Source organism: Aspergillus caelatus (assembly GCF_009193585.1).
Source record: "Aspergillus caelatus strain CBS 763.97 unplaced genomic scaffold BDV27scaffold_25, whole genome shotgun sequence".
NCBI lineage: Eukaryota > Fungi > Ascomycota > Eurotiomycetes > Eurotiales > Aspergillaceae > Aspergillus > Aspergillus caelatus.
In genome coordinates this window covers 9,307-33,204 of record NW_022475288.1, presented here as the reverse complement: position 1 = coordinate 33,204, position 23,898 = coordinate 9,307, and the positions used below count along the sequence as shown (strand labels likewise).

Here is a 23,898-nt window from a genome sequence, read left to right as displayed (position 1 = left end):
GATGTTTCGAGATGCTCCGGCTGCAACTCCGGCTATAGGAGGAGTGGAGTAAGGCTAGGTTGGGTGGGTCCTCAACCCCAATATACACAGTAATGCAGTTCGGAAGGTATTCCTTGGTTCACGTTTCCGTTCCCTGAACTGATTCTACATCATAGAACCACGACACTCTGGAGCTTTCTTTTTGACACAACTCAATTGGGTGAGAAACATATGCTAACTTACTCAGATGCGGCAGTGGCCAGACTCTCAATGTCCCCAAAAAGTTAAATAGTGTAAATATTCCTGGATTTACTATTGTTACTCAAACCACGAAGCATTTTCTTGATAATTTATTCACCAAAGCGAGCGACAATAGTTGGAGGTATTTACAAAACAGGAAAGCAGGATGTCGGCCAGCAATATCCATTCGAAGATGTGATAGGCAGCTGCTCTGGTTTGAATGTGGGCGAACCTCTCAGGCTTAGACCTGGCTTAAGATTGACGACGAGCCAAACCCCACCTCACTAAGGTCGAGTTCTTGCTCATACCCATCATCTTCACACTTTCCCAATAGTCGCTGGTACCATGGGTAGGATCACTATCCTGGGCATCTTCCGCATCGCACAAGGAACCCTCATCACCCGCTCCATTGGGACCAGAGACTTGGAAATACTCGCGGTCATTGGAGGAAGCGTCCTTCACCATGTTCTCCGCGGCCTCTGGAAGCCATCCGTTGATAAAATCTCCATGACTGCAGTATGAGGAGCCACAGGCGAGTTCCAATGGAGGGGTACCGGACCAGCCGTCTGGAAGGATCTTCCGCAAGTCGTAGCGAATGGAGAACCGGAGACGAGGGATACGCTTCATGCCAATTGGGCATCGATTCTCGCCGTAGCCATCCACCCAATCGGGGTTGGCCGAGTAGGCATACTCCAGGGTGTCTGGGTTGGCACAGTCGGGAAAGAGGAGAAGAGTCTGCAGATGGTACTTGCACGTCTCGGTCGGGAAGGCTGCGTCGTCCTTCTCCTCTCCTGCCTGGCTATCACAGAACCATTGAATACCAGCGTTGCCATCCACGCCGTCCAGGTACGTAGCAGTGGCATTGCCTGCCAGAAGTTTCATGTTCTGGGGGATGGCAATCTCGGCACTGTTGACGTCGACATAGTAGGCGCTGAATCGGAAGATAGGGATTGCGGTATAATTTGAACCATCGACATGGTAGAGGGTTGGAACCCCTAATTGCATTCATAAGCACCGGCATTCACATGCGATACCGAATATACTTACAGTAAGTCGAATAATCGTTGGGGTTCTTAGCTGTGGAGCAGCCCTTTTGCAGCTCTTCAGATGTTTTAGTGCTGGCAGTAATAGCATCGGAGCCAAAGAAACTATGCATATGGCTGGTGTATTTGCCAGGGACCACCAGAGGATCGATGTTTTTGAACATGAACAACCCAACATTTGTCACCGTGTAAGCTTGTGCAAGGCCTGCCGCCAGGGCAGACAGAACGATAGAGCGCATATTGAAAGAGCGACAAGGTAAAAGGAAAGACTAGATGTTAAAGAAAGAAAGAAAGAATGAATGAATGCAAAAATGAATAATGGCGGTTGCACATTATTTCACAGTGGTAGACTTCGGGGTTTTCTAGCTTTTATAGTATACATCCTCTTGGTATCCATTCATATTACATCCTTCTTGGAGCTGTTGGGGGGTCATCATGGCCTGATTGATGGCTAACGCTTAGGTTGGCGCTGCAATTGTCTCCAGTGATAGTCAGGATCCAGCGATGCCATGAGGGACAACGGTCAGGGTTTTTCAACCATATCCGGCAATGATCACCTCATCGTCGTGACGCGTTCTCGGTAGTCGTCGTGATAGCTGTTGAGATGGATCTAAGCGAGAGAAGTCAGTGTTTCACATTTGCCGCCGAACGACTGGGTCTGGTTTAAGGTTCCTCAGCTCTAGGGGCAACTGACTCGGTCGAGATTAATAGCCAAGGAGCTGGTCCTGTAGGATATATTAATTTATCCACCCATACGTCAAATATCGGCGGCAAAGACCTCATTGAGACATTGCTCCATTCTCTCGTAAATCCCGGTCGCGTGCACCCCTTCCCCTTCCCTTTCTTTATTCCATAATACTCATTCTGAACTGTAAACAGTATTTTTCCTTTTGCTTCTAGAATCCTGTTCTTCAAAGATAGAGCGGACTTCGCCAACAGCTGCGTGGAGACCCGTAACCAATCTAGTCTACTTCAGTAAATACTCCCCGGGCACGAAGTTTTTGAATCTTCCAATTCACTAGGAAGTGTTGGCTTGCAGTATATGCGAATCGCAAATTGAAATATTTAGGTGTCAATGAGAGAGAGCTTTATGTAGGCGGGATTCACGTTATCGCACAAAAGATATAGAAATAATTACCAGTAAGTGCCTCGTAAGGTTTTGCAAATGCAAAGCGAATTTTTGAATTTTGAGAGCAAGCAGTCCCTGGTCGTGGTGGGCTTTTATGCTTATATTTAACTATAGTATTGCCGCTGTAAGACGTAACGGAAAAGATGGAAAAAAGAATGTTCGGTAGTGGAAGTGGATATTTCTATCCCCTGTGGGAACCAAGACTCATATGATATTGTAATCACTATGTTTTTCTGATATCCGATATTCTACCATATGCCACTCAAGGACCCAAACGTGGTGGCCCCGTGAGCTTGACTGGTCCATGCGACGGAAAATAAATTCAGGGACTGCGGCTCAGGAACTCGCCCCCCACACTGCTCTAGCATGTTTCAAGCTTTCATTGAGCAAAAGTTAGGGTTATGTCGAGCTGGTAGGTAAACTTTCGCCAGTGGTATGACCAAGAAAGTAAAGATGTACTGGATCCAGAGCCTGCAATGAATATGTTTGCTGCTTTTGTTATCCGTGCTACGACGTCACCGGGTAGTCTCGGCCAAAGCAAAGTAAAGCAAACATAAAGTCCGGCCCATTTATCCCGCATCCTCAACACATCTTCACACCTTCCTCCTTCACAGCCCCCCTTCCTTCCATCTTAATTTTCAATCTCTTCGGGCTCAAGTGGGTGAACAATGACGAATCCTGAACTTCGTCGGCAAGTAATCAATATCTATAAAGGTTTGTAGAGTTGCTTCACTTGAGCCTCCCGATTCAATCTACTATGCATGCTGAATTGCGCTGATCTTGTGAACGACAGAGTTACTCTTTCTCGGGCGGAACTATCCACTGGGTTATGAATACTTCAGGAATAGACTGCATAAGGCGTTTGCCAGCCAGGCACATTTGAGGGATGATGAGCAGATACGGAAGGGTATAGCACGGGCGGATTTCGTGAAGAAAGGTATGACTATCCAAAAGAGAGTGATAACTTGAGTGTGGCTTACCTGCGGGGCTATAGAGATTGAAGCACTGTGAGTTTCCCGCATACCCTATGCTTCCTGACGTCAGCCCCTTCAACAACTTTCGATCACCATACGTCTACGATTCAAGCGATCCTACCAAGTCTACGGCAACAGACTAGCTTGCTTAAGACTCAGGTTTCAGCCCTTTTCCAGTCAATTATCATTATTCATCTATCATGCAATTGTCAAGAGAAACAATGACCGTCTATACTAACGAAACAACGACCAGGTACTACTTGAAGCGATATCGCACGTTGAAACAGCGCTATGAAAGCAATTAGGGCCAGTAAGGCAATTGGACATCACACCTTGACTGGAACGAAGTATACACATGGAAAATCAACATAAATGGGGTATCACCAATAGGAAGTGAGCAACGGGCTGCTCTGCTTTTTCTGCTTTTTCTTTGCTCGTCCACCCAAAAAAACCAGACGATTCCATGAGTTCTTTGTGCTAGGCCTTCTTTTGACCCCACCAAGCACTCACTTCCAAACATTCGCCATTTGCAAGGCCCCCTTTCTGGAACACATCGGCCATCATGGCTGTCCACCACCTATCCCATTCATCTCTACTCTTCCCGCTGGCCTCCATGAGGATAGGCTCCATGCCCTCGATCATCTGGATCACGGTCAAAAGAGCTGTGCGCCGGATGGACATTTGATCTGCCGTTAATTGCTTGCGCGCGCCGCCGTTAGAGTCCTTGCTTTCTCGTTCCCACCGTAAGTCGCCTAGTGGTATAGCAATCCGGCGGCTATCCACTTTCTCTAAGACGTCCACCTCGGAGTTGAAGGAAAGTCCAATCGTGGAACAAGGTAGTGCAGTGAGTTTGCGATGGTCGAATGCTTTCTCAGCCCAAGAGTTGTAGTCTTGAAGGAACTTGTTCTGGACTCGTGTGAATGGTGTGGCAGGCGAAAATGTGTAGGTTGCGGTCGCATCCGCAATTTCTTGTTCCCTCGATGCTAATTTACGAGCGGGCGCAGGATTAGGGAGCAATGATCGGAACACTGAATCGGAATCCCATACTTCCAGGACGCCGCCCGGTTTGAGAACTCGCAGCGGCTCGCTCAAGCCGGACGCCTGCTGCGCTGGACTGGAGGGGCACATGGACGCATCCTTAATGAAGACAAAATCGAAATAATCGTCTGGGAAAGGCAAACGAGGCTTCCGTAGATCATGGCGCTTGAATTGCCAGTTGACACCCTTTTTGCGCAAGTCAGGCGCTAAGGAAACGAGGTCAATACCGTGGAAAGCAACATTGCGAGCGCCGCGACGGGCGAAATAGTCATGAGACAAGCTTGACCAGAGACCCGAACCGCATGCGATCTCAAGGACACGTTGGGGAGGGCGATCGGCAAAGTATGGGTTGCAGAAGGGGCCTCCGAAAACGCGCAGCAGCATGAGAGAGCGCAGAGTTTGGCGATGAATTTCCGGGAGATCGCATGGTAAAGGGTACAGACTTTCGGGGTCGCGCAAGTACGTGCGATCGCCCTGACGGATCAGAGGATAGTTCGTGTAGTCATTCAGGGAATTGAGCGAGGAAGTGGACGTCGCTGCTCTGGTAGGACCGGTTGAGCCTAGGATCGAATGCAGGTCGGAGCCAGAAGCTGCAGCGGGGGCGAACGCCGCCGTGCTGACTGACATCATATCCATTTCTGAAACAAAATCCCCGTTCTCATCGGTCGAGCGTTAAGGTGGATCTGCCAGGGGTGGTTTGCATTCTCGTGCACAGCAGGAGTCAGTAGTTCAAAGCATTGTACAATTATTGTTGGAACCGAATACAAGGGCACTTAGAAATGGGAAAGAGAAAGTGCAAAGAGGGAAAGAAAGGAAAGAACTATGTCAGGACGCAGTCCGACGCAGAGAATGGTCCATGGAAGAGAGAGAAAGAGAGATCGAAAAGAGAGCGAGGGGGGCAAGAAAAAAAGAGCATCGTGACAGGAAAACCACGGCAAAGTCCCGTCCCACGACCCCTAAAAGCGGCCTGTCCACTCCACAACGACCGGAGCCTACTTAATACTACTCTATATTGGGTTACGGAAGGTCTCGGTCTCGCATTCTTCTGCCTTAATGATTTCTTCCGAGGCGGTCAACCGATGCAAGCATTGGTGGTGGTTCTTGACTGACTGGTCGTCTTTTTTTTTTATTATTTTTTTTTTTTTGCCTCACACCACGGATACAACTGTTACAAACGGAGAAGCGCGATACTCCGTCCACTAGTGGCGGAAATCCTGCATAATGCCTTCCTGCAAAGCCGGGCACCCACCCCGCCACCGCCGCCGTACGGATGGATCACCGGGTGTCTTGTTGTTTACAACTAGTAGTTCATCTTTCGTTTCAGCTCCCAAGCCCCCCTTTGGGTCTGTGATCAGTTTTTAAAGTTCACGGAGTATATCTGTCAGGTCATGCGTGTGATAGTTCAAGAATTGACGATCAGAGAATAGGTTTGAAAATCGGTCGCAGTGGAACCATCACACCAAACCGAAATTTTTGAATCGAACACCCAACCACCGTTGAGGTCTGGAAGCTAACGTAGGTACAGACTTTGATAGTGGCCCCTAACTAATTACAGCTACTTTGATTAGCTGTGGAGAATTCGGTAGAATAAGAGAGGGGAAAGAGAATAAATCAAAAATACAAGAAGGAAGCATAGGCGAACGGTTTCTTCTTTCTTTTTCTTGGAAGGTGGAAACGATTCGTTTATTGCTCTCCGATGTTGATGCAAAGTGGTTCTAGAATATCGAGAGCCATGAAATTCAAAATTTTGCTTAGTGTTAGTACGCTCGAGAACGGCTAAAGTGACACGGAGGAGCAATCGATGACAACATTCCCCATACGCCGAGTGCTCCTCATTGGACTTCCACCGTATGGGGAATCTCGGGTGGCGGTCCGGTCTGGGAACAATTGCGATGCACGTGCTGGCACGGGTCACTGGGTGGCCTGAGGCCCTAGGTACTTTGGCAATGGGGGCATCGAGGCAGGCTAAATCACGTTGTTGTTTCAGGCAGAGAAGTACGGAGTCCTAGGAATTGAGGGGCTCGTTCGGACCTCAACACGGTCTTGTCCCCCAATTGACTTTGAGAAGCTGCCAAAGGAAAAATAAGAGTCCGCTCTATACCGGTTATGCAATACTTGCAATCCTCTGCCGTTTCTTGGCATCAAGCTATCGCTCTTAACTCAGCACTAAGCTCTCTTGAGTGCGGCAGAACAAGGGTAGTGAGATGGATATAGTTTATATCTACTGAAATTATTTTCATTTGACATCCGAGAGGGTTTTATGTGTGACCAAGAAGCTCCAGCGTAAGTAAATTACGGACATTGCTGGCCACAGAAGAGATGAACATGGCTTGGTTTAGGCAGGAATTAGTGTGGTTGTTATGTTGCAATATGAAGCACGTTGGAATGAACGTCGACAAGTCTTGTGTACCCTTTTAACCAGAATATATATATATATATACTTTTTGATAGAAAGAGATATTTCAAAGTAGAACTCAATTGCTAACCCCCGAGTGTACAATCTTCCATACCGTTATTTTGGAATACCTTCAGTGCTAGAATACCTATATAGGTCATAAGGTGATTGTGGAACCATTTCGGACTCAACCGCATTTGGAGGCTGACTCTTGGCCCAGCATCAACTGTCTGCTTGTGACATGAACGCAGGAACATGAGGCACGCTAAATATAGAATGAAATGTGGTATATCTGTCATTCAAGAAATAAAGGACAACCCAATTTCAAAGGCAACCACCACGACCAACAAAGGGTGGCCCTTTTCATTGGGTATTGGTACCAAGCCAGCGTTTGAGTCTTGCTGATTTAGCTGCATATTTTGAAAGGAAAGGTCACACAATATGGTTGCAGTTGACTCCATCCTTTGTTTGGAGACGGAGATCAAAAACACCATGCTTCATTATAGCCCCGACTAGTAGGCATTATTTGGTAAAACCATATCTGTTTTTTTTTGTTTTTAAATCATGCGTGACTGAAAATACCTTGTAGTATCAGCTTGAAAGGTAGAGCTGGTTGGGTAGAAAGGATACATTGGGGGCAACGCAGCTATCAAGCCCGTTCCACCCTACTACTGTGTATCAGGGTGGAAGTGGATAATCGAGGTAAACACTCCCATATTTCATAGTAGGGTCCATGGAAGCGGGAACAACAAAGGTCATTGTTCGATGATGTATCCTGTCAATGATTCAGAAAACAAATTTCGTTAACAACTATGGATTCTTATACAAGAGGAAGTAGTCGAAGGAAGTCTTCTGGACGATACAGTACGTGCTATATAGGTTAGTGCCAGTGGACCTTTTTTCAGATCCCCGGGAGGGTGGATTTGGCTGAAAGCGACACTTTTGAGAAGAAACAAAATCCGGGCGTCTTGAAAGCGGTCTTGGCTGATCGGCGGCGGCGAATCACGCCCTCGGATGCTGGGCCACGTGATCTCAGCGACTCCCGCCTTGGATGCAAAGCACTTTGCAGCGTCAAAGCGATGAGGAACTCATCTCCACAAGCCTTTGGCGCCTCAGTTACATCTGTTCACCGATTTATACGTGCCGTTCGTCAAATCTATTCAACCTCATTGTCCTTGGGGCCGCTGTTTAACTCCGCTCCAGGCTTCTCGCTAGACCGCCTCCCCCACTTGTTACTGTGACTCGCTCGTCCGACGCCGGCCCCTATCATTCGACCGTACGTCACCTGTTAGGCTTCAAGATCTTCGGTTGCGACTGAAATTGACAACAGACAATTTTATAGTGGAATTGCTGCGGTTGTGATTTCCAGAGAGACACCTTAATTCGGGGCGGTTCCGCTTCAGGACCCCATGTTGAAGAGAAGGAGAGAACGAACCCGGTCCCCGACTCCTCTCTCTCCTGCCACTGCTCTGCTGTCTCCAGCGTCGCTGACCCTCACTTTCTCCGAAACTCCCCCTCAAGCAAATAATTCACGGTCTCATCTGCCACGGTAAATGGCAGATGGTACCTACAGGTTCCAGCAGCCTGGGGCCGGGCAGTTCTTCTTTCAAACGCAACAACAACAACAACCTTCTCATCAACGACACCTTGTCCGGAACGGGACGAATTCTCCGACAGGAAGACTGAAATTTAGCCACGACACACCATCGCCTTCACGATCCCCTCCTCTTGGCCAGGCAGCTGCGCTCAATCCATTCACCATGTACAGTCAGACGCACCAAGGGCAGCATGTTCTGATGAATGGCGGCCAGGCTCACCAACGCTTCGGCATGCAGATGCCGAAGTTTCAATCCCAGAGTCATCATCCTCACCCTGCACAGCAAGCTCATCATCACACACACCACAATCAAGCCTCCCACAATATCAACCACCAGCACAACTTCTCCAGCGGGGCGTTGGCTGCCGCTACTCCTCATTTCACCCCGAGCCACATGCAGAACGGGGCTCATGCTAACGTTGACGAAGATATCGATGAATCCATGAATGAACATTGGCAACAACAGCTTCAGCTGGCCGCTGAATCGCGGCAGGCGAGTTCCCCGCATTACTATGCCCGGGCCGTCGCTCAACAGACCAAGGGCATCCAGATCGCTCCCAGTCAGCCTGAACCCCAGGAGAATGGAGGTGATGTGAAGAATGGGCTGACGAAAGTAAAAGCATCCCCACGCCAGGGCTGGTATGCCCTCGATTTCGGAGGACAAGGACTCCGTGCACTCGCCACGTCTTTGTTCAGTTACGATTTCCTGAAGGAGCTGTACCTAAACCACAACAAACTCAAGGCGCTACCCCAGACAATTGGCCAGCTTCGGAAACTGGAACACCTGGATCTCTCGGGCAATGACCTCACCGAACTTCCCGAGGAGATCGGCATGCTTACGAGCCTGAAGAAGCTTTACCTGTTCGATAACAATATTCGCACGCTCCCTTACGAAATGGGATACCTCTACCGGCTGGACACTTTAGGAATTGAGGGCAACCCATTGAACGATATTCTGAAGTCTCAGATTATGAAGGAGGGTACCAGAGCCCTGATCAAGTATCTGAGGGAAGAAATGCCAGGTTTGTGAAACCATCCAGTCATGTTGATGAAGATTCTTGTTTTCATCCATGCTAACGATTGTACCTTAGAAAACCCCCCACCTCCGGACAGAGATTGGGTTATTCTTGACGAGACTGCGGGCACCTCCACTGAGAAGATCACCGTCCTTTCCCACAACGCACTGTGCGATTCATCTGCGACACAGTCCCACTTCGGATATACTCCTTCTCGTGCTCTGTCATGGGAGTTTAGAAGGGATCTCATCCTTAGCGAGCTAAGGTCGCATGACTCGGATATTGTTTGTCTGCAAGAAGTAGATCAAGGCAGCTACAACGGTTATTTCAGAGAACAATTGGCTTACAATGGTTACAAGGGTGTATATTGGCCACGAGGAAGAGCCATGGGTATGCAGGAGGAAGAAGCCAAGTCTGTCGATGGCTGTGCCACCTTCTTCAAGGGGACCAAGTTTATTCTTCTTGACAAGCAGATGATCAACTTTGGCCAGACGGCAGTACGGAGACCTGATGCGAAGGGCCAGGATGACATATACAACAGATTATGGCAGAAGGATCACATTGCAGTTGTTGTATTCCTTGAAAACAGGCTAACAGGCTCGCGATTCATCGTCGTGAATGCTCATCTCTATTGGGACCCAGCTTTCAAGGATGTCAAGTTGATCCAGACAGCTATTCTCATGGAAGAGATCACGAAGCTCTCCGAGACCTACGCAAAATGGCCTGCGTGCATGGACAAGGCGGCGTTCCGCTTTTCAGAAGCGGAAGGTGGTGAAGCGCAAACTCCACCGGAACCCGCTCCATCCATGGAGTATAGCAGCGGCGATCAAATCCCTCTTTTCATGTGCGGAGATTTCAACTCATCGCCTGGGTCAGCGGCGTACAACCTGATTGCTAATGGACGGCTATCGGAAGAGCATCCGGATCTCGAGAAGCGACTTTATGGAAACTTGAGTCGGGTTGGTATGACCCATCCGTTCAAGTTGAAATCCGCATACAACTCGATCGGCGAGTTGAGTTTCACGAATTATACACCTGATTTTAAGGATATTCTGGATTATATCTGGTTTACATCGAATACGCTTCATGTTTCGGCGTTACTCGGCGAGGTGGACAAGGACTATCTACAGAAGGTTCCCGGGTTCCCTAACTTTCATTTTCCTAGTGATCATATCGCATTGTTTGCGGAGTTTGTTGTTAAAGGGAAAAAGGGGAAGGTTGTGGAGGCGGATTTTGGACCGCAACGGAATTGAGGGATGGTGCATGCTGAATCTTACGAGACTGGTGTTTGCGTAGCCGGTTTATCTTGTTATCTCGGAATCTTTGGGGGCTTTTCGCGTGTCTGTGGTGTTCGTCTACTGCTTTTGCTTTTCTCATTTCCTTTTTTTAAACATTCTTGTGAGTCTTATCTGTTGTCATTGCTGTCGCCAGAGGGCGTTCGTGCAATCGAACCTGCGTATCATTTTCTTGGAAAGTAGCTTTCAACGGCGCGGCAGTTTCATATCTTTCTCATTACATGTGCTAGGATCTTACTCTTTCCCTCATGTCGAATTTCTACTCACATCTGTGGCTTTTTCTTCCATACTTGGTGTTGAGGGGGCTGAAGGTCACCTGGCTTGGAGTAGTTGGGTCATGAAGATGTTTCTCTGCTTTGCTATGATTTCTTCTTAGGCGAATGGTGGATTTATCTTTGGTCGCTTGTTTTCATATAGCCCTGAGGTCTTGCACAGCGTCTCCAGGTGAGCAGAGGACTGACTATAAGTGTACTGTGGATGCTCGATGGCGAGGTAAATTTATCTTGATATATTAAACCGTGGTTCGATTTATACTCGAGATATTGCTAGCAGTCAAGCATAGAGGAAATAATCTTGTTGAAGGAAGTAGATGCGTCTATCTATACATGACTCTTGGATATAATACAGTAGTGGTTGATGTTACAAATAATGGGGGTATCCAAACTAAAAGCGATTCACTGTTTCTGGGAATCCTCTATCCGTCTCCAGATCCCAACAAACCCTCCGCCCACTATACGGGAACCGACCTTCGGCCGACAAACAAGCACACTATCTTCTTCCTTGGGCGCTTCCCCAGGGGTAGAGATGCTCTCCACGGAACCGTCGTCAAGAGCCTCCCGATCTTGCTGGACAGCCCCTTCGCTCGTTTCAGAGTACTCATTCCACGACGAGGGATCCGCGCGAGACTTTTTCACCGCAAAGCGGACGTCCCATTGACGTCCGCTACTGATGCCGGCACCGAGCTCAACGACCTTCTCTAGGATGAATGGCAACTGCTGCCGACGGATCAGATCTACACAATCCCCGATCTGTGTGATGCTGGGCATGAAGACAGCGAGCACGCCGTTTTCTTTCAGGATCGGGGCCACGTGGGTGATGCGCTGGTGCGCGGCTGGCATATCCAGGATCGCATACGAGAGGAATGGGTCGGCCGTTTTCTGCGTTAGGGGTAGAAGACTAGTAGGGGTGCGGCGTCGTTTCTGCTCTGTTATCCAGTTCTCGACGTGGCCTACGTAGAAATCGACGTTTCCTGCGTAGAGACCACGTCGGAAGCCACGGACGATTTTCTCAGCGTGGGCGGAGAATTTGGGAGATACGTCCACGGTGTGGATTATGGCTCTGCGTTGAGTGCGCCATGCATCCCATTGTTGTTGGGTTGGGTCGATGGCTGTTTCGTTATTGGGTGCACTTTCTTTTTTCTTTTCTTCTGGTTTCTCGTCCGGTCGTACGGGCCGGCCTTGTAGGTATTGGATTTGGGATTGAGCTGGTAGCGGCGGGGGTGTTGGGTTTGCAGCTTGGATTGCGCGTGCCAGGTGCAGTGTTAGGGAACCATGGCCGGTTCCGGATTCGAGGATTTCGAGAGGCTGTTGAGTGTGTTCTTCTCCTTCTGCTGGAGGTGCTACGTGGATATCGAGTAAGGAGACAATGAGATTGGCGTCCGCGGCGTAGATCTATCGGCACAGTATTAACCATCTAGGCACGCAGCGGGGCTATCAATGGTGAAGAATCGCATCCATACCGGTGTTACCAAGCGAGGCGTCAGGACGACATATTCGTCCAGCGTAGGGAGAGTGAGTCGATATTCGGGGCCTGTGCTCGGGTGGGGAAATGATGTTAGACTTCGATTTTTCCTTTCATGTCCCTTCGACCAATTGATATTATGCTGACCTTTCTGGGCCTGAATTCGCTCGCGGACTCGCCGGCCGATGATGTTGCTGTGCTCCAGGTACCCACGCCGGAGGTCTGTTTTCTGACCCGGTTGCAGGGGTTTCGTTAACGATGGGGTTTTGCCATGGATAATTGCTCGGTCTCCCTCTAATCGTTCAAGTTTGGTTATTAATGATAAGCGCAACAATGCGACGGAACCGTGGAGAAGAAGCATACCTCGAAAGACGGAGAAGTCCGTATCGATAGACCTACGGAACGTAGGGACTGGCTTGGGAGAAGTCAGTCCCAAGGCTCGCCGCAGCGATTGAAGCATACGAGCCATTCAATTGAGATTGAATTAAATGGCCGTATGACGTGGGAAGATCTTATACTTCCGTAAACTGGATCTGATGTTCTTTCTTGGATTTAGTTCTTCGGTTCGGCTAAAAGTGAAGGGACAAAAACCAAAAAAAAAAAAAAAAAAAAAGAAAAAAAAAAGGAAGAAGCCAGGCCCCATAATTGAGATAGCGTGATATCAGATATTACATCAACGGGTAAATTTCTCTCATTTTTACTCCGCATAATTCCCAGAAACTGGTTTAGTGCGGTTTACTCCGAACTTAATAATAGTGAACCGCCGCTCAGGCACCACATTTGTTCAATCAGGCAATTTTAAACACTGTTTGAATGAAGGATGGCTGAACTACTAAACAGATCGAGTATAGCCACATCGCGGGGTTTGTCTCCTGGCTTCTCTTCCTTTTCCTCTTCACCGGTGGGATGTCAAATGAATGCCGCATCCTTTTAGCTTTCACTACTATTTCAGACTCTTCTTCTTTTTATTTTTATTTTTTAATAATCCACCTACTCATTTGTTCTTTGTTTTCACTGTGATTACACGTAGCAAGTAATCACTCCCATACACCGTCACCATGAGCGCTTCAAATCTTCCTTATATGAAGACTAACCCCAAGATCATCTTCTTCACGGACTTTGACGGGACCATTACACTCCAGGACAGCAATGACTTCTTGGTACTTGTCTTCCCAGAACCTGTTACAGGACTCCTCGCTAATTGACCTTGGCCTAGACTGACAACCTCGGTTATGGACAAGAGAAGCGTCGTCAAGGGAACCTTGACGTCTTGGAGAACAAAGTTAGCTTTCGGTATGTATCACGGTGTAGGTAATCCCCTCGAGGCACAGTCTGTTAACCCATCTGCTGTTAGTGATGCCTTCCGTGATATGCTAGACAGCGTCAAGGTTCCCTTCAATGAATGCATCGAGCAACTGAAAAAGAACATGCAGCTTGATCCATATTTTATCGAATTCTACCACTGGTCCAAGGAAAACAATGTGCCCATTGTAGTATTGTCATCCGGCATGACCCCGGTCATTAGCGCCCTGTTCGAAACTCTGCTAGGACATAAACCCGATGACCACCTCGTTATTGTCGCCAACGATGTGGAAAGCCGTGATGGCAAGGATATCAATACTGAGGGCGGCTGGCAGATTAAGTATCACGATGATAGCCATTTTGGCCACGACAAATCCCTGGAGATTAAGCCCTATGCCGCTCTGCCGGACAACGTACGTCCGACCTTGTTGTACGCGGGGGATGGCGTCTCGGACTTGTCGGCTGCTTCCGAGACCGATCTTTTGTTTGCTAAGAAAGGAAGGGGTGCGTGTTTTCCCCTGGATTTTTTTTAGATTCTTCCATCCTCTCCAGTGAGCTGATTATTCCTAGATCTGGTGACCTACTGCGAGCGTCAAGGAACACCCTTCACCGTCTTCGAGAGCTGGTCCTCAATCCTGGCCACAACGAAAGACATCCTGAGCGGCAAGGTCACGATCAAGAAGGTGGCCCAGGAAGGACTCGAAACTGTCCACAAAGAGAAAAACTAAGGTAAGACATCTGAAATTATTAACGGCGAAGCCGTTGGATTTATAAATATAGAGAGAGAGAGAGAGAGAGTCCCATAGATACTGAATATACATCGTAAAGACAGTGAGCACCCTGATTCATAGTAATTTGTGGCAATAGACTTTCTGGCCACTGATGACAGGCCCATGGACCCACAGGGCTCGATCGGCCCAGTTAGGGTGGGCGTGACCGCCTTCTAGACTTGGCGGGATTTGCGGCGACCTTCAAAATACGGGGGAATTTCGGGTCCAGCTGAGTTGCTTTATCCTCCATTTCACGGCCCCTTGAGATGACCTAGTGTTGGGTCTTCTCTGTGGCGAGCCCCAACTTTTCTCTTGCAGCTTGCTATACTTCATCATGCTTCAGCGCTCGGCAGTTTTTTATCGATTTAGAACTTGCCAGGGGTTTTCACTACCAACATGACACGCCGATTTGTATGGCCCCTCGCATCAATTCTTATAGCTTGTGTGTGGTGCTTAGGCGTCTAATATGTCTTCTCATAGGTTCGCGCGGGTGTACAACTCGCAGTATTTGCTGTTTGTATACTGCTTTTCGTCGTAACTCTAGATAACCGGTTTCGCGTCCTACCTGCCGCTATTCATGGCCACCTTCCTTCGCACTATTCAGGACTCGTTGTTACGGATGTCACCATCAAATCGTGCTCGCATATCAATCCTTTCTCCAAATGCAAACCTATTTCGCAATCATGGACACAGGTCGACAAGGATCTTTATTTGCGCACTGGTTGGACGTCCACCGCCTTTGTCCAATTTGAGCGGAAAAAGGAGGAGGACCTACTTCCTACGGACAAAGTTGTGATTGATTTGAAGATTAGTCGGCTTGTTCCGGAGACCACTGACGATAATAAAGATGGGGAGAAAGACGAAGCTACGTGGGAGCCGAGACCAGGTGGCATTTGGCTGAGACGGACAGCCAAGCGCCACGCGAGTGACTCACAGACTGCGATCACCTTGGTCGATGTTCTTTTCGGCGCCGATGCGGTGGATCCACGGATTGGCTGGGAGGTCAGAGATACACCGCTGCTGCTGGATAGTCGAACGGAAGAATTAGAAGCCCGTATCAGTATTCAGAGGGGAGATCCTCAGAAGCAGAAAAGACCAATTCCCAGGATCAATGAACATGGTCGCTTTAAAATTATGCAGCTGGCGGACTTGCATTTGAGTACCGGTCTTGGACTGTGCCGTGACCCTATCCCAGCGGAACCTGTTCCTGGCCAGAAGTGTGAGGCTGACCCGCGGACACTTGAGTTTGTGGAGAGGCTCCTGGATGAAGAGAAGCCCGATATGGTGGTCCTTACTGGTGATCAGGTGAACGGTGAAACCTCTAAGGATGCACAAAGCTCGCTTTTTAAGTCTGTCAAGCTGCTTGTGGATCGCAAGATTCCCTACGCAGCTATTTTTGGCAATCATGACGACGAGGGCAATCTCAACCGGTCGGAACTTATGGCCATGTTAGAGCAACTGCCGTATTCAATGTCGTCGGCTGGCCCTGAGGACATAGACGGTGTTGGTAACTACATCGTCGAGGTTCTCGGCCGTGGTAATAGCGCACACTCAGCTTTGACTCTTTATCTTCTTGACTCGCATTCGTATTCGCCGGATGAACGGCAATTCCGAGGTTATGACTGGATCAAGCCCAGCCAGATCCGTTGGTTCAAGAACACTGCCCAAGGCCTTAAGAGGAAGCACCATGAATATGCGTACATGCACATGAACATGGCATTCATTCATATCCCGCTGCCTGAATACCGTGACCCAAATAACCTGTACATTGGCAATTGGGACGAACCCCCAACCGCTCCAGGATTCAATTCAGGCTTCAAGGATGCACTCGAAGAGGAGGGTATCCTATTCGTTAGCTGTGGACAGTAAGTTCAACCCTGTTTTTGCCCAATTAATTTGTGACGTCTTGTGTTACTAATGGAATTTTAGTGACCACGTCAATGACTACTGCATGCTTAACAACAATAAAGACGAGAAGCCATCGCTCTGGATGTGTTATGGAGGAGGTGTTGGATTCGGAGGCTATGGAGGCTATAAAGATTATGTCCGGCGTGTGAGGTTCTTTGACTTCGACATGAATGCCGGGCGGGTTATGACATATAAGCGGCTTGAGTATGGCGAAACGGAGGCCAAGATCGATGAACAGATGATAGTTGACGGTGGTGCTGTGAGAGGAATGTCGTGAAAAGATGAACATTCACAGGGCATTTCATATTCTGGGTTTGAGAGAAAAAAAGAACCATTGTCCCTCAGCTTCTTTGACAGAGTGATTTACCCTTCTTTACAAAATATTGTTATCAATGCCGGCGCGCCCTCTGTTTATTTCGGTCCCCCCACTCTTTTACATTCTACTCTTGTGTTTATATTATCTTTGTATAGTGCGAGGACGTCAACATACGCTGGCTCTAAAGGGCGTCGGCTGGGGAGTTTGGATTCGTGGGAAAGGGGATCGAAGGTATCATGAAAAGAATGCTATTTTCTGTTTGCTACTTCCTTGTTCATACATATCCGCACGAATATTCATGGTATTAGGAATACTATGTAGGTTTCTCAGGGTTAATGAACCTATTCAATATTTTATAGTGGCATTTACTCTTGGTAAACACTCTACCACCATTTTTCGAAAAAAACGCGATCACTCCCATCACGCATGAGACCTCGAAGGGTAGCGACAAACTCATCAGTCATGGCAGGCGGTCCGCATATGTAACAAACGGTCTCCTCAGCCTGGATATCGCGATTCGGGCCGGTAAGCGCCGTACGCAGATCATCCTGACTTATTCTCCGTGGGTGAATACTCAAATCATTCGGCTGTTCTAGTAGAAGTGGAGACGATGCATCTCGTAAGCTAGTAACAAACAGATCGAGGGTTATGCGTAACCGATGAGACTGAGACTGGGAATGAATGATCTGACGGAGGCGAGAGAGAAAAAGGATTTGATCCAAGACGGGTTCAGGAGATGTAGCAGCCTCCTGAGATGCTGCTGCTGGGAGTTTAGTAGAATAGAGAAAGTGGATATTGAAAGGGTGGTGTGAAGCTGGGGTTTCGTCGGCATTGTTATTTAAATGTGAGAGGATAGAAATTAATGGACTTTTGTTTTGGTTAGCACGTTGATGTTGGAGTAGATTGATATAAAAAGCCCATGTTGTAGTGAGTAGCACTGGGGAACTTACTTGATGCCCACTCCCCCAGCAATGAGAACTACGTTTTTAACCTTTTCGAGATCTATCCCGGACGGAGGAGGCCAGACGAAGCTGCCGCCGACTCGGATGCATAACTCCTTTCCTAGAATTTCATCCTTGGGTTTCCAGAGCCAGGCGCTGGCGGGATTGGAGAGTGCCTTTTGAACGGCTAATTCCACGTACGGGTCTCTGCCTCTTGGGTCTACAGGAGGGAGACCTGTTTCCTCGTCTTCCACGGCAAGTGACTCTGCCGTGGGCTGGAGAGAGGGGAGGGCTTCAGCATCTGCTGGTGTTGAGGTAATACTGAAACCCCCGGCGTCGGATATCGACGGGATATGCACATCTAGCCATTGACCAGGAGCGAAAGTGAATGGCTGAGGTTGGTCAGACTGTTCTGGTGTTAGTGTATGCTCCAATAGCATTTGGTATGTATAGTAACTGTGGCTCTTGAGAGCATGCGCAATTTGGTATGAACCAAATATCAGTACCGGAGAACCGTTGGTAAATCCATAACAGAACTTATAGTGTGGAAATAAATGACTAATTGAAGATACTATACCTCTTCTTCACCCTGGTTTGACTCCTCTAGAGCTTGCACCCGCGGAGGGATGGCCAAGTGCAGCAGCCGTACGGTAGGATTGACCTCTTCGATATGTGATAGCCGCACATTGTACAGAATATTTTGCCGGGGTTCTGCTGCGGTGCGCAGCTTATGAGGCACCGACGTCTTTTTACTGGCCAGAGAGCTCATTTCGTGCCGAATCACCGAGGGACGGCGCTTATGCGGCAGGTTGAGGTTAGGTGGTGGCTTATGGAATTGGCGGCAACGCAAGATTTGGAGGGGTCGCATGTGGTATGTATGTACAGTACCCAGTAGAGTGATCTATCCACTTATGAGCGCATTTGGTTTGATTGGTACTATAGCATTTAAGCTCCTCTTCTTTTAATCCCTGTAGAAATGTGTGATAGAAAATGATGTGGGTTGATGTCGACTTGGGTAGTAGTAGTCAAGTGACATGATGTACATCCAATGACGTTTGTTACTAATACAATACAAACACTTTTTAGTTAACGAGTTGGTCTTATAGATTCCGTCCACACCTCTTTATCTTTTTCACTTACTTCTTAACGTAACAGAAAATGCCGTTAAAACAAAAACATTTTCAAATGAGGCAAGAATTGAGCACGCTTATGGACACAAGTTTCTTCCCTCACGCCTGATTTTATCATGCAAGTGGAATCACAGAAGCACACTGCTAATGTTTAGATTCCCCACCCCAGCGCTTTGCTCTCTAACAGGACAGTCTAGGGAAACTATGAATTCCTGCGGCACCACGGACAAATTCACAAACTAACCAGTGGTGCCAGTCTGTTGCTCAACCATGCAGATCAATTTCTCCATCACACGGCCTAGCGTGTGACGGCCGGCAGCCAATCTTCCACTTTCGCCATCTTATTGGTGATGAGCACCCGAGCCCCGGCTGGTGTTGGCGCTTCCCTGGCGGCAAGCATTGGCCAGATGCATCTCTGAGAAACAGTTAACTTGCGTTGCTCTAGAGTTTCTTTGCAGTTTTGTCGCCGACTCGAGGTGCTAGTGCCCCTCTTCTGACCTTCGCCATGGGCTAGAGAGGTTGGCCCTGGCGACCTGGGATCGCTCTGCTCCATATTAACGGCTTCGTCCCGGCTGATCCTCCAAGCCTTTCTCTGATAGCTGTCTTTCTCCCTGTCTCTTTGTGCTCTATGTGACTGGCCGTCCGATGCGACTGAGTTGAATGCCCAGCCAGCCGGTCTGGCCACAGCGTAACTGTTCAAGGACACAATCTCACCGTGCAAATTATATACCTAACGTTGTATACCCTCCTGATCTGCCAACTACGGAATTCGTGTCTTCGCGGAATAAATATACAATCGCCATCATGGTTTCCTTACCACGAAAATGGCGCAAACACAATCTCTTTTATATTTTGATGGCCCTTGAGCTTCCCATTACTATTGTCATCCTTACATTTACTGGGATTGCTTCTCACGATCTATACCGGACCAAATTATGGCAAGATGGAGCAGATAATGGCTTCAACAGTTCTCCCGATGAGATTCTCTATGCTGCCGCGAACCATAGGCCCTATAAAGTTCCTATGGTCTGGGGCTCTTTGTATGTATTCATCTCTTGCCTTACAATGGTTAGGTTTCAATCATGCGACAGTAACTAACGGCATTGTAGCATAACAAATTACAATCTAGTCATTGGTGTTTTGAGCACCTTCATCTTAATAACCAAACTCCCAGTCCATATCCTGCGGATTTTCTACCCGCCTGTGTCAGTGTTCGTCCACGTGGGACTGTTCATATTATATATCGTGTCGGCCAGTTATCAAGCTGGTTCCGACAAGTCGGATCCTAAGCACCTGCAATCAGGCCCGCCGTGGTATCTTACGAAGTCATGCAGTGTTGCTTCGAATAAAGATAACATCGGATATTGCCAACAAGCCAAGGCGCTCTTTGGTTTTACTATCATTATCATGTGGGTTGGCACCTAATATTATAATGATTCTTTTGTCCCTTGACCCCTGGTAACTGACATCATATTCATAGTGTTCTTTATTTTGTCGAAATTATCGTGAGCGTGCACTCCTGCTTCTTGACCAAGGAGGAGAAGGCAGAGCGTGACGAACGCCGCGAAGAAAAGAGAACCATGAAGGAGTACGAAGATATGGTTCTCAGGACCCCCAGAACGTTCCCCATGATGAGTCCCGCGCTGCCTTCAGGGGGTGCTACGCAGATGATGCCTACCATGTCGTCACGAAGCCCTGAATTTAGTACATTTGGGACTGGATCGTCAGATCTTCCACTCCGGGACCATTTCAGCACACCAAACCCTCGCCCGCCAACACAGCAAGAGTCATCGGAAACCTTGGCGCCGGGGAACCAACCTCAAATGTACTTTCCGCCACCTCCTAAGAAGGCGGCCAAGGCGTGAGTATTTTCAGAAGTTTGTAAAAATGCCCTTGAAAATTTAATACCCACACGGTCATATGAGAACCACTTATGTTTCTATTTCACTTCCCGCTTAGCGATCGATTTGCATGAATCGGGTGTTTTTTCTAAAGCCCTACTTGGGGCACTTGCAAGAGGAATTCATGAACAATCACGTATTATGTTTGGGCCTTTTCTTTTCATTTCGCTTTTCCAGCTGTCATTTGTTCATTATACCATTATCGCCACTAGAGCAACCGAGCCGCCGCGACTGGCTGACTATTCGTGCTTAGCCCCAATCTAATTGAATACAAGAAAAGATAGCAAACCGGAAGAGAGCCTTAGTTATCCATAAATATCTTAAGTTCCAAACTGGGACCATACATAATTCTCGCACAACACAACTGCTGGAAAGAATTTGCTGTCACCACCAGACAATGCCAAAATAAAAATTGCCCTCGAAAAAGAAATAGCAGGACGGAGCAAAATGCAGGGGTATCGCCGCAGGAACATGTTTCGCAATGCAGGAACGAGGGGTACAATGTTACAAGTGTTGCTGATTCCACGTAGTGGTAGTGGTTAGATTTGATCTTGCCGTTTCTTTTCCTTCTTGGCCCAGCGTACTGGATATGCTATTAGTCTGGACACTTGCGATAAAGAGAAGGAGAGGGTGTATGGACTGGTGACTTACATCCGCATGCATTACACAGAGTCTTGGGTCCCTCAGGCCCCTTTCTCCACTCGGGAGAGTCTGAGGTTCCGCAATCGGTACACATATATTCACCCTTCTGTCGTTTCTTTCGATCGCTGTCCTGGATGACGCGGGCCTGCTGATCTAGCATGGCAGATTCCATATCATAATGGATGAGGCGACCCTGGCGGACGCCAGTACTGAGACCCTGGGAACGTTCACCATCACCGTAGTGTAGACCGGTCAGCATCTCGATTCCCTCAATATGAGACATGTCCTCCGTCTGGCCCAATCTATCCGCGGCATTATCCAGGTACGACCGGGAGTCGGGATCATCGTTTGTGAGGGTGTCGGATGACTCGTTCTCCTCACCAGACCCAGTGTTATCGCGGAACGATGATTGATTGGAATTGGATCGACCTGAATGAGAATTGTGGCGGGAGGTAGAATCTCCCGTGGAGTCGCCGGCATATAACTGTTGACCTGATGCCAAATCCTCCTCTTCTTCCTGCCTTAGCTGTGCTATTCGCTGGTTGAGTCGCACGTTCTCGATTTTATGCTCCAGAAATGAGTCGATCAGTTGAGAGCCCCTCGTGGGATAAGGTCGGCACAGAAGAAAAACGCCAATACAATCTTGATTATGATTTCCAGGACTGTTGTTCGGTTCAGACGTTTTCATATGTGGGTGTCCATGTGCCTCCAACAGGCAAGATGTATTGCTATTGTTGTCTTTCTTGCGAAACCGGAAATGGCAATGCACTGGACGAGACGTCGTGATACACTCATTCATCTCCTCGGTAAACATGGTCTTATCATCATTGTGTATAAAGCGCTCCAAGGCTTTCTGCTGTAGTTGGTTTGCGTCGTAGCCGGTGATGGATTTGCACGATGGCGATGCATACAAGATCTTGCCGTCGGAGCTGAGAAGTAGTAGCATATCTTTCATCGCGTTTAACACACGCTGCGGCCAACCCTGTTCATCCGCCGGGTCGGATGAGTTCTGCGCACCCGCATTGCCGGCCGGCGGTGGTGGAAGTTTCTGAATCTCTCCTGTAAAAGAACCTTGATCTTCGGCCTGCATTCTGTGCTGATGATTCTGCGTTACCCCACTCTCGTGTTTGGCAGCGGCCCAATCCATCGTTGGCACCAGGGAAACCAACGATGTTTTTGCAGGGAGGAAATATTCTCTCGGACATGAGGAATGGCCACCGTGGGATTGCAAGATACACGAGCCACTAAGGCTGCGATAGAGCTGTCAATTCCGGTGCTGTATAACAACGCCGGAGGGCCCACTCGCCGCGCCAATGAGATATTGTCCACCGTTAACAGGACCGGAACTTCTCGTCCAATGCTGGCACTCAGGGGGTCCCAGGCACTGAGAAGGATTCAATTGGTACCAACCAACTTAAGTCCTTTGGCCATATGTGTGAGAGCCATCATTTCCTATCCTTGGGGAGAGGGTACAGTACCTGAGCACATGACGGGGCGGCTATCATCTGTCAAAAGTACGTCCTAAATTCAATTTAATCCCCGACTTTAGTCGGCCATCGCCGCCACGTGATCTCGCGCCGCTTCCCCGCGTCGGTTTCTTAGGGTCCGTGACGCGCAGCACCAAGTGCCGAACGCCAAAAGTGACCTGATTGTCCGAGGACGCTGGTCGTGCAATATCACCAAGGGCACTTTAGGAAGGACGAGGTCATTTTGAAGGTTAAAGGGGGGACCTCATACATCTAGCCCAACGTCTGTTTATCCACGTACGGTTGCGCGACACTCTCAAGATGTGAGTCGGGTGTTGTGGTCCTGTCTCCCGTCTGGCACTGACAAACTAGCAGGTGTAAGTGGTGCGGAGATCGACTGCGGGGCGATGAATCTAATATACTGACCCATACCAGCGAAGATAGATAAGCTTTCAATTCTAGGGTAAGTGTATTTCCCGAAGGATTCCCGTCACCGATTGCTGATTCATTGTTTGCGTTGCTTTAGGGTTCGCTCCTTCGACAACACCCGCAGTGAGACCATCCAATTCCACACCCCTCTTACGTTAATCGTCGGTTACAATGGATCAGGAAAGACAGTACGGAATATCCAAATCAACTGAAAGCAGCAACACTTCCACTAATCGGGCCTTAGACGATCATTGAATGTCTCAAATACGCCACCACCGGTGACCTCCCGCCAAACAGCAAGGGCGGCGCCTTCATCCATGACCCGAAACTATGTGGAGAGAAAGAAGTCTTGGCTCAAGTGAAGCTGTCCTTCAAGGGCACGTCGGGTGCTAAGATGGTATCTACGCGGAGTCTACAACTCACCGTGAAGAAAACCACCCGGCAGCAGAAGACACTAGAAGGCCAACTGCTGATGATCAAAGATGGTGAAAGGACGGCTATCTCTTCGAGAGTTGCGGAGCTAGATCAGATCATGCCCCAGTATCTTGGGGTCTCCAAAGCTATCTTAGATTCTGTAATCTTCTGCCACCAAGACGAGAGCTTATGGCCTATGAGTGAACCTTCGGTCCTGAAGAAGAAGTTCGACG

General features: G+C 48.4%; 11 protein-coding genes across 11 annotated transcripts; 5 read left to right on the top strand and 6 right to left on the bottom strand.

The window, feature by feature from the left end:
• Positions 1 to 330: 330 nt before the first annotated feature.
• BDV27DRAFT_51242 (DUF1996 domain-containing protein) lies at positions 331 to 2,162 on the bottom strand. Its single transcript, XM_032076813.1, has 2 exons — positions 1,267 to 2,162; positions 331 to 1,214 (listed from the first exon to the last, which is right to left on the bottom strand). The coding sequence occupies exons 1-2, from the start codon at positions 1,499 to 1,501 to the stop codon at positions 472 to 474; spliced, it is 978 nt and encodes a 325-aa protein (XP_031931267.1). The 5' UTR covers positions 1,502 to 2,162; the 3' UTR covers positions 331 to 471.
• A 787-nt stretch (positions 2,163 to 2,949) lies between these two features.
• On the top strand, positions 2,950 to 3,756 carry BDV27DRAFT_51215 (electron transfer flavoprotein regulatory factor 1). Its single transcript, XM_032076811.1, has 4 exons — positions 2,950 to 3,105; positions 3,185 to 3,328; positions 3,386 to 3,398; positions 3,619 to 3,756. The coding sequence occupies exons 1-4, from the start codon at positions 3,060 to 3,062 to the stop codon at positions 3,668 to 3,670; spliced, it is 255 nt and encodes an 84-aa protein (XP_031931266.1). The 5' UTR covers positions 2,950 to 3,059; the 3' UTR covers positions 3,671 to 3,756.
• BDV27DRAFT_51221 (class I SAM-dependent methyltransferase) lies at positions 3,602 to 5,619 on the bottom strand. The gene has a single exon (XM_032076812.1). The coding sequence runs from the start codon at positions 5,037 to 5,039 to the stop codon at positions 3,843 to 3,845; it is 1,197 nt and encodes a 398-aa protein (XP_031931265.1). The 5' UTR covers positions 5,040 to 5,619; the 3' UTR covers positions 3,602 to 3,842.
• A 1,264-nt stretch (positions 5,620 to 6,883) lies between these two features.
• BDV27DRAFT_122649 (uncharacterized protein) lies at positions 6,884 to 7,688 on the bottom strand (the record flags this gene model as incomplete). The annotated part of the gene is made up of 1 exon (XM_032065679.1): positions 6,884 to 7,688. Exon 1 carries the CDS (start codon positions 7,095 to 7,097, stop codon positions 6,885 to 6,887), a length of 213 nt encoding a protein of 70 aa, XP_031931264.1. The 5' UTR covers positions 7,098 to 7,688.
• Positions 7,689 to 7,856: 168 nt separating this feature from the next.
• BDV27DRAFT_122646 (CCR4-Not complex 3'-5'-exoribonuclease subunit Ccr4) lies at positions 7,857 to 11,287 on the top strand. The gene is made up of 3 exons (XM_032065678.1): positions 7,857 to 8,074; positions 8,141 to 9,417; positions 9,487 to 11,287. Exons 2-3 carry the CDS (start codon positions 8,352 to 8,354, stop codon positions 10,662 to 10,664), a joined length of 2,244 nt encoding a protein of 747 aa, XP_031931263.1. The 5' UTR covers positions 7,857 to 8,074; positions 8,141 to 8,351; the 3' UTR covers positions 10,665 to 11,287.
• A 93-nt stretch (positions 11,288 to 11,380) lies between these two features.
• Positions 11,381 to 12,915, bottom strand: BDV27DRAFT_154197 (tRNA (adenine-N(1)-)-methyltransferase; the record flags this gene model as incomplete). The annotated part of the gene is made up of 4 exons (XM_032071921.1): positions 11,381 to 12,376; positions 12,445 to 12,515; positions 12,594 to 12,740; positions 12,810 to 12,915. The coding sequence occupies 4 exons, from the start codon at positions 12,913 to 12,915 to the stop codon at positions 11,381 to 11,383; spliced, it is 1,320 nt and encodes a 439-aa protein (XP_031931262.1).
• Positions 12,916 to 13,176: 261 nt separating this feature from the next.
• On the top strand, positions 13,177 to 14,583 carry BDV27DRAFT_122642 (putative Phosphoserine phosphatase). Its single transcript, XM_032065677.1, has 4 exons — positions 13,177 to 13,606; positions 13,663 to 13,739; positions 13,801 to 14,252; positions 14,319 to 14,583. Exons 1-4 carry the CDS (start codon positions 13,505 to 13,507, stop codon positions 14,474 to 14,476), a joined length of 789 nt encoding a protein of 262 aa, XP_031931261.1. The 5' UTR covers positions 13,177 to 13,504; the 3' UTR covers positions 14,477 to 14,583.
• Positions 14,584 to 14,767: 184 nt separating this feature from the next.
• Positions 14,768 to 17,083, top strand: BDV27DRAFT_122639 (Metallo-dependent phosphatase-like protein). The gene is made up of 3 exons (XM_032065676.1): positions 14,768 to 14,929; positions 14,999 to 16,383; positions 16,448 to 17,083. Exons 1-3 carry the CDS (start codon positions 14,915 to 14,917, stop codon positions 16,701 to 16,703), a joined length of 1,656 nt encoding a protein of 551 aa, XP_031931260.1. The 5' UTR covers positions 14,768 to 14,914; the 3' UTR covers positions 16,704 to 17,083.
• On the bottom strand, positions 17,026 to 18,852 carry BDV27DRAFT_122637 (FAD-dependent oxidoreductase). Its single transcript, XM_032065675.1, has 4 exons — positions 18,824 to 18,852; positions 18,261 to 18,744; positions 17,693 to 18,090; positions 17,026 to 17,609 (listed from the first exon to the last, which is right to left on the bottom strand). Exons 2-4 carry the CDS (start codon positions 18,549 to 18,551, stop codon positions 17,126 to 17,128), a joined length of 1,173 nt encoding a protein of 390 aa, XP_031931259.1. The 5' UTR covers positions 18,552 to 18,744; positions 18,824 to 18,852; the 3' UTR covers positions 17,026 to 17,125.
• A 1-nt stretch (position 18,853) lies between these two features.
• On the top strand, positions 18,854 to 21,008 carry BDV27DRAFT_122636 (uncharacterized protein). The gene is made up of 3 exons (XM_032065674.1): positions 18,854 to 19,853; positions 19,923 to 20,222; positions 20,294 to 21,008. Exons 1-3 carry the CDS (start codon positions 19,474 to 19,476, stop codon positions 20,676 to 20,678), a joined length of 1,065 nt encoding a protein of 354 aa, XP_031931258.1. The 5' UTR covers positions 18,854 to 19,473; the 3' UTR covers positions 20,679 to 21,008.
• BDV27DRAFT_122634 (GATA transcription factor LreB) lies at positions 21,009 to 22,841 on the bottom strand. The gene is made up of 2 exons (XM_032065673.1): positions 21,366 to 22,841; positions 21,009 to 21,297 (listed from the first exon to the last, which is right to left on the bottom strand). Exons 1-2 carry the CDS (start codon positions 22,501 to 22,503, stop codon positions 21,254 to 21,256), a joined length of 1,182 nt encoding a protein of 393 aa, XP_031931257.1. The 5' UTR covers positions 22,504 to 22,841; the 3' UTR covers positions 21,009 to 21,253.
• Positions 22,842 to 23,898: the final 1,057 nt, after the last annotated feature.

What these genes read in the sequence shown, in the direction of transcription:
- BDV27DRAFT_122646 (XM_032065678.1), top strand. Translation starts at nt 8,352, where the DNA reads ATGGCAGATGGTACCTACAGGTTCCAGCAGCCTGGGGCCGGGCAGTTC. An exon ending in TCTGAGGGAAGAAATGCCAG is followed by an intron (nt 9,418 to 9,486) that starts GTTTGTGAAACC and finishes ATTGTACCTTAG; the next exon opens with AAAACCCCCCACCTCCGGAC.
- BDV27DRAFT_51221 (XM_032076812.1), bottom strand. Translation starts at nt 5,039, where the DNA reads ATGGATATGATGTCAGTCAGCACGGCGGCGTTCGCCCCCGCTGCAGCT.
- BDV27DRAFT_122637 (XM_032065675.1), bottom strand. Translation starts at nt 18,551, where the DNA reads ATGCGACCCCTCCAAATCTTGCGTTGCCGCCAATTCCATAAGCCACCA. An exon ending in CAAACCAGGGTGAAGAAGAG is followed by an intron (nt 18,091 to 18,260) that starts GTATAGTATCTT and finishes ACACCAGAACAG; the next exon opens with TCTGACCAACCTCAGCCATT. An exon ending in GCTGGGGGAGTGGGCATCAA is followed by an intron (nt 17,610 to 17,692) that starts GTAAGTTCCCCA and finishes CCAAAACAAAAG; the next exon opens with TCCATTAATTTCTATCCTCT.
- BDV27DRAFT_122639 (XM_032065676.1), top strand. An exon ending in CTATTCGTTAGCTGTGGACA is followed by an intron (nt 16,384 to 16,447) that starts GTAAGTTCAACC and finishes ATGGAATTTTAG; the next exon opens with TGACCACGTCAATGACTACT.
- BDV27DRAFT_51215 (XM_032076811.1), top strand. Translation starts at nt 3,060, where the DNA reads ATGACGAATCCTGAACTTCGTCGGCAAGTAATCAATATCTATAAAG. An exon ending in AGTAATCAATATCTATAAAG is followed by an intron (nt 3,106 to 3,184) that starts GTTTGTAGAGTT and finishes TGTGAACGACAG; the next exon opens with AGTTACTCTTTCTCGGGCGG.
- BDV27DRAFT_122634 (XM_032065673.1), bottom strand. Translation starts at nt 22,503, where the DNA reads ATGGATTGGGCCGCTGCCAAACACGAGAGTGGGGTAACGCAGAATCAT. An exon ending in TCTGTGTAATGCATGCGGAT is followed by an intron (nt 21,298 to 21,365) that starts GTAAGTCACCAG and finishes TAGCATATCCAG; the next exon opens with TACGCTGGGCCAAGAAGGAA.
- BDV27DRAFT_122636 (XM_032065674.1), top strand. Translation starts at nt 19,474, where the DNA reads ATGCCCAGCCAGCCGGTCTGGCCACAGCGTAACTGTTCAAGGACACAA. An exon ending in CCTATGGTCTGGGGCTCTTT is followed by an intron (nt 19,854 to 19,922) that starts GTATGTATTCAT and finishes ACGGCATTGTAG; the next exon opens with CATAACAAATTACAATCTAG. An exon ending in GGTTTTACTATCATTATCAT is followed by an intron (nt 20,223 to 20,293) that starts GTGGGTTGGCAC and finishes TCATATTCATAG; the next exon opens with TGTTCTTTATTTTGTCGAAA.
- BDV27DRAFT_122642 (XM_032065677.1), top strand. Translation starts at nt 13,505, where the DNA reads ATGAGCGCTTCAAATCTTCCTTATATGAAGACTAACCCCAAGATCATC. An exon ending in GAGAACAAAGTTAGCTTTCG is followed by an intron (nt 13,740 to 13,800) that starts GTATGTATCACG and finishes ATCTGCTGTTAG; the next exon opens with TGATGCCTTCCGTGATATGC. An exon ending in GTTTGCTAAGAAAGGAAGGG is followed by an intron (nt 14,253 to 14,318) that starts GTGCGTGTTTTC and finishes GATTATTCCTAG; the next exon opens with ATCTGGTGACCTACTGCGAG.
- BDV27DRAFT_51242 (XM_032076813.1), bottom strand. Translation starts at nt 1,501, where the DNA reads ATGCGCTCTATCGTTCTGTCTGCCCTGGCGGCAGGCCTTGCACAAGCT. An exon ending in CAACGATTATTCGACTTACT is followed by an intron (nt 1,215 to 1,266) that starts GTAAGTATATTC and finishes GAATGCAATTAG; the next exon opens with GGGTTCCAACCCTCTACCAT.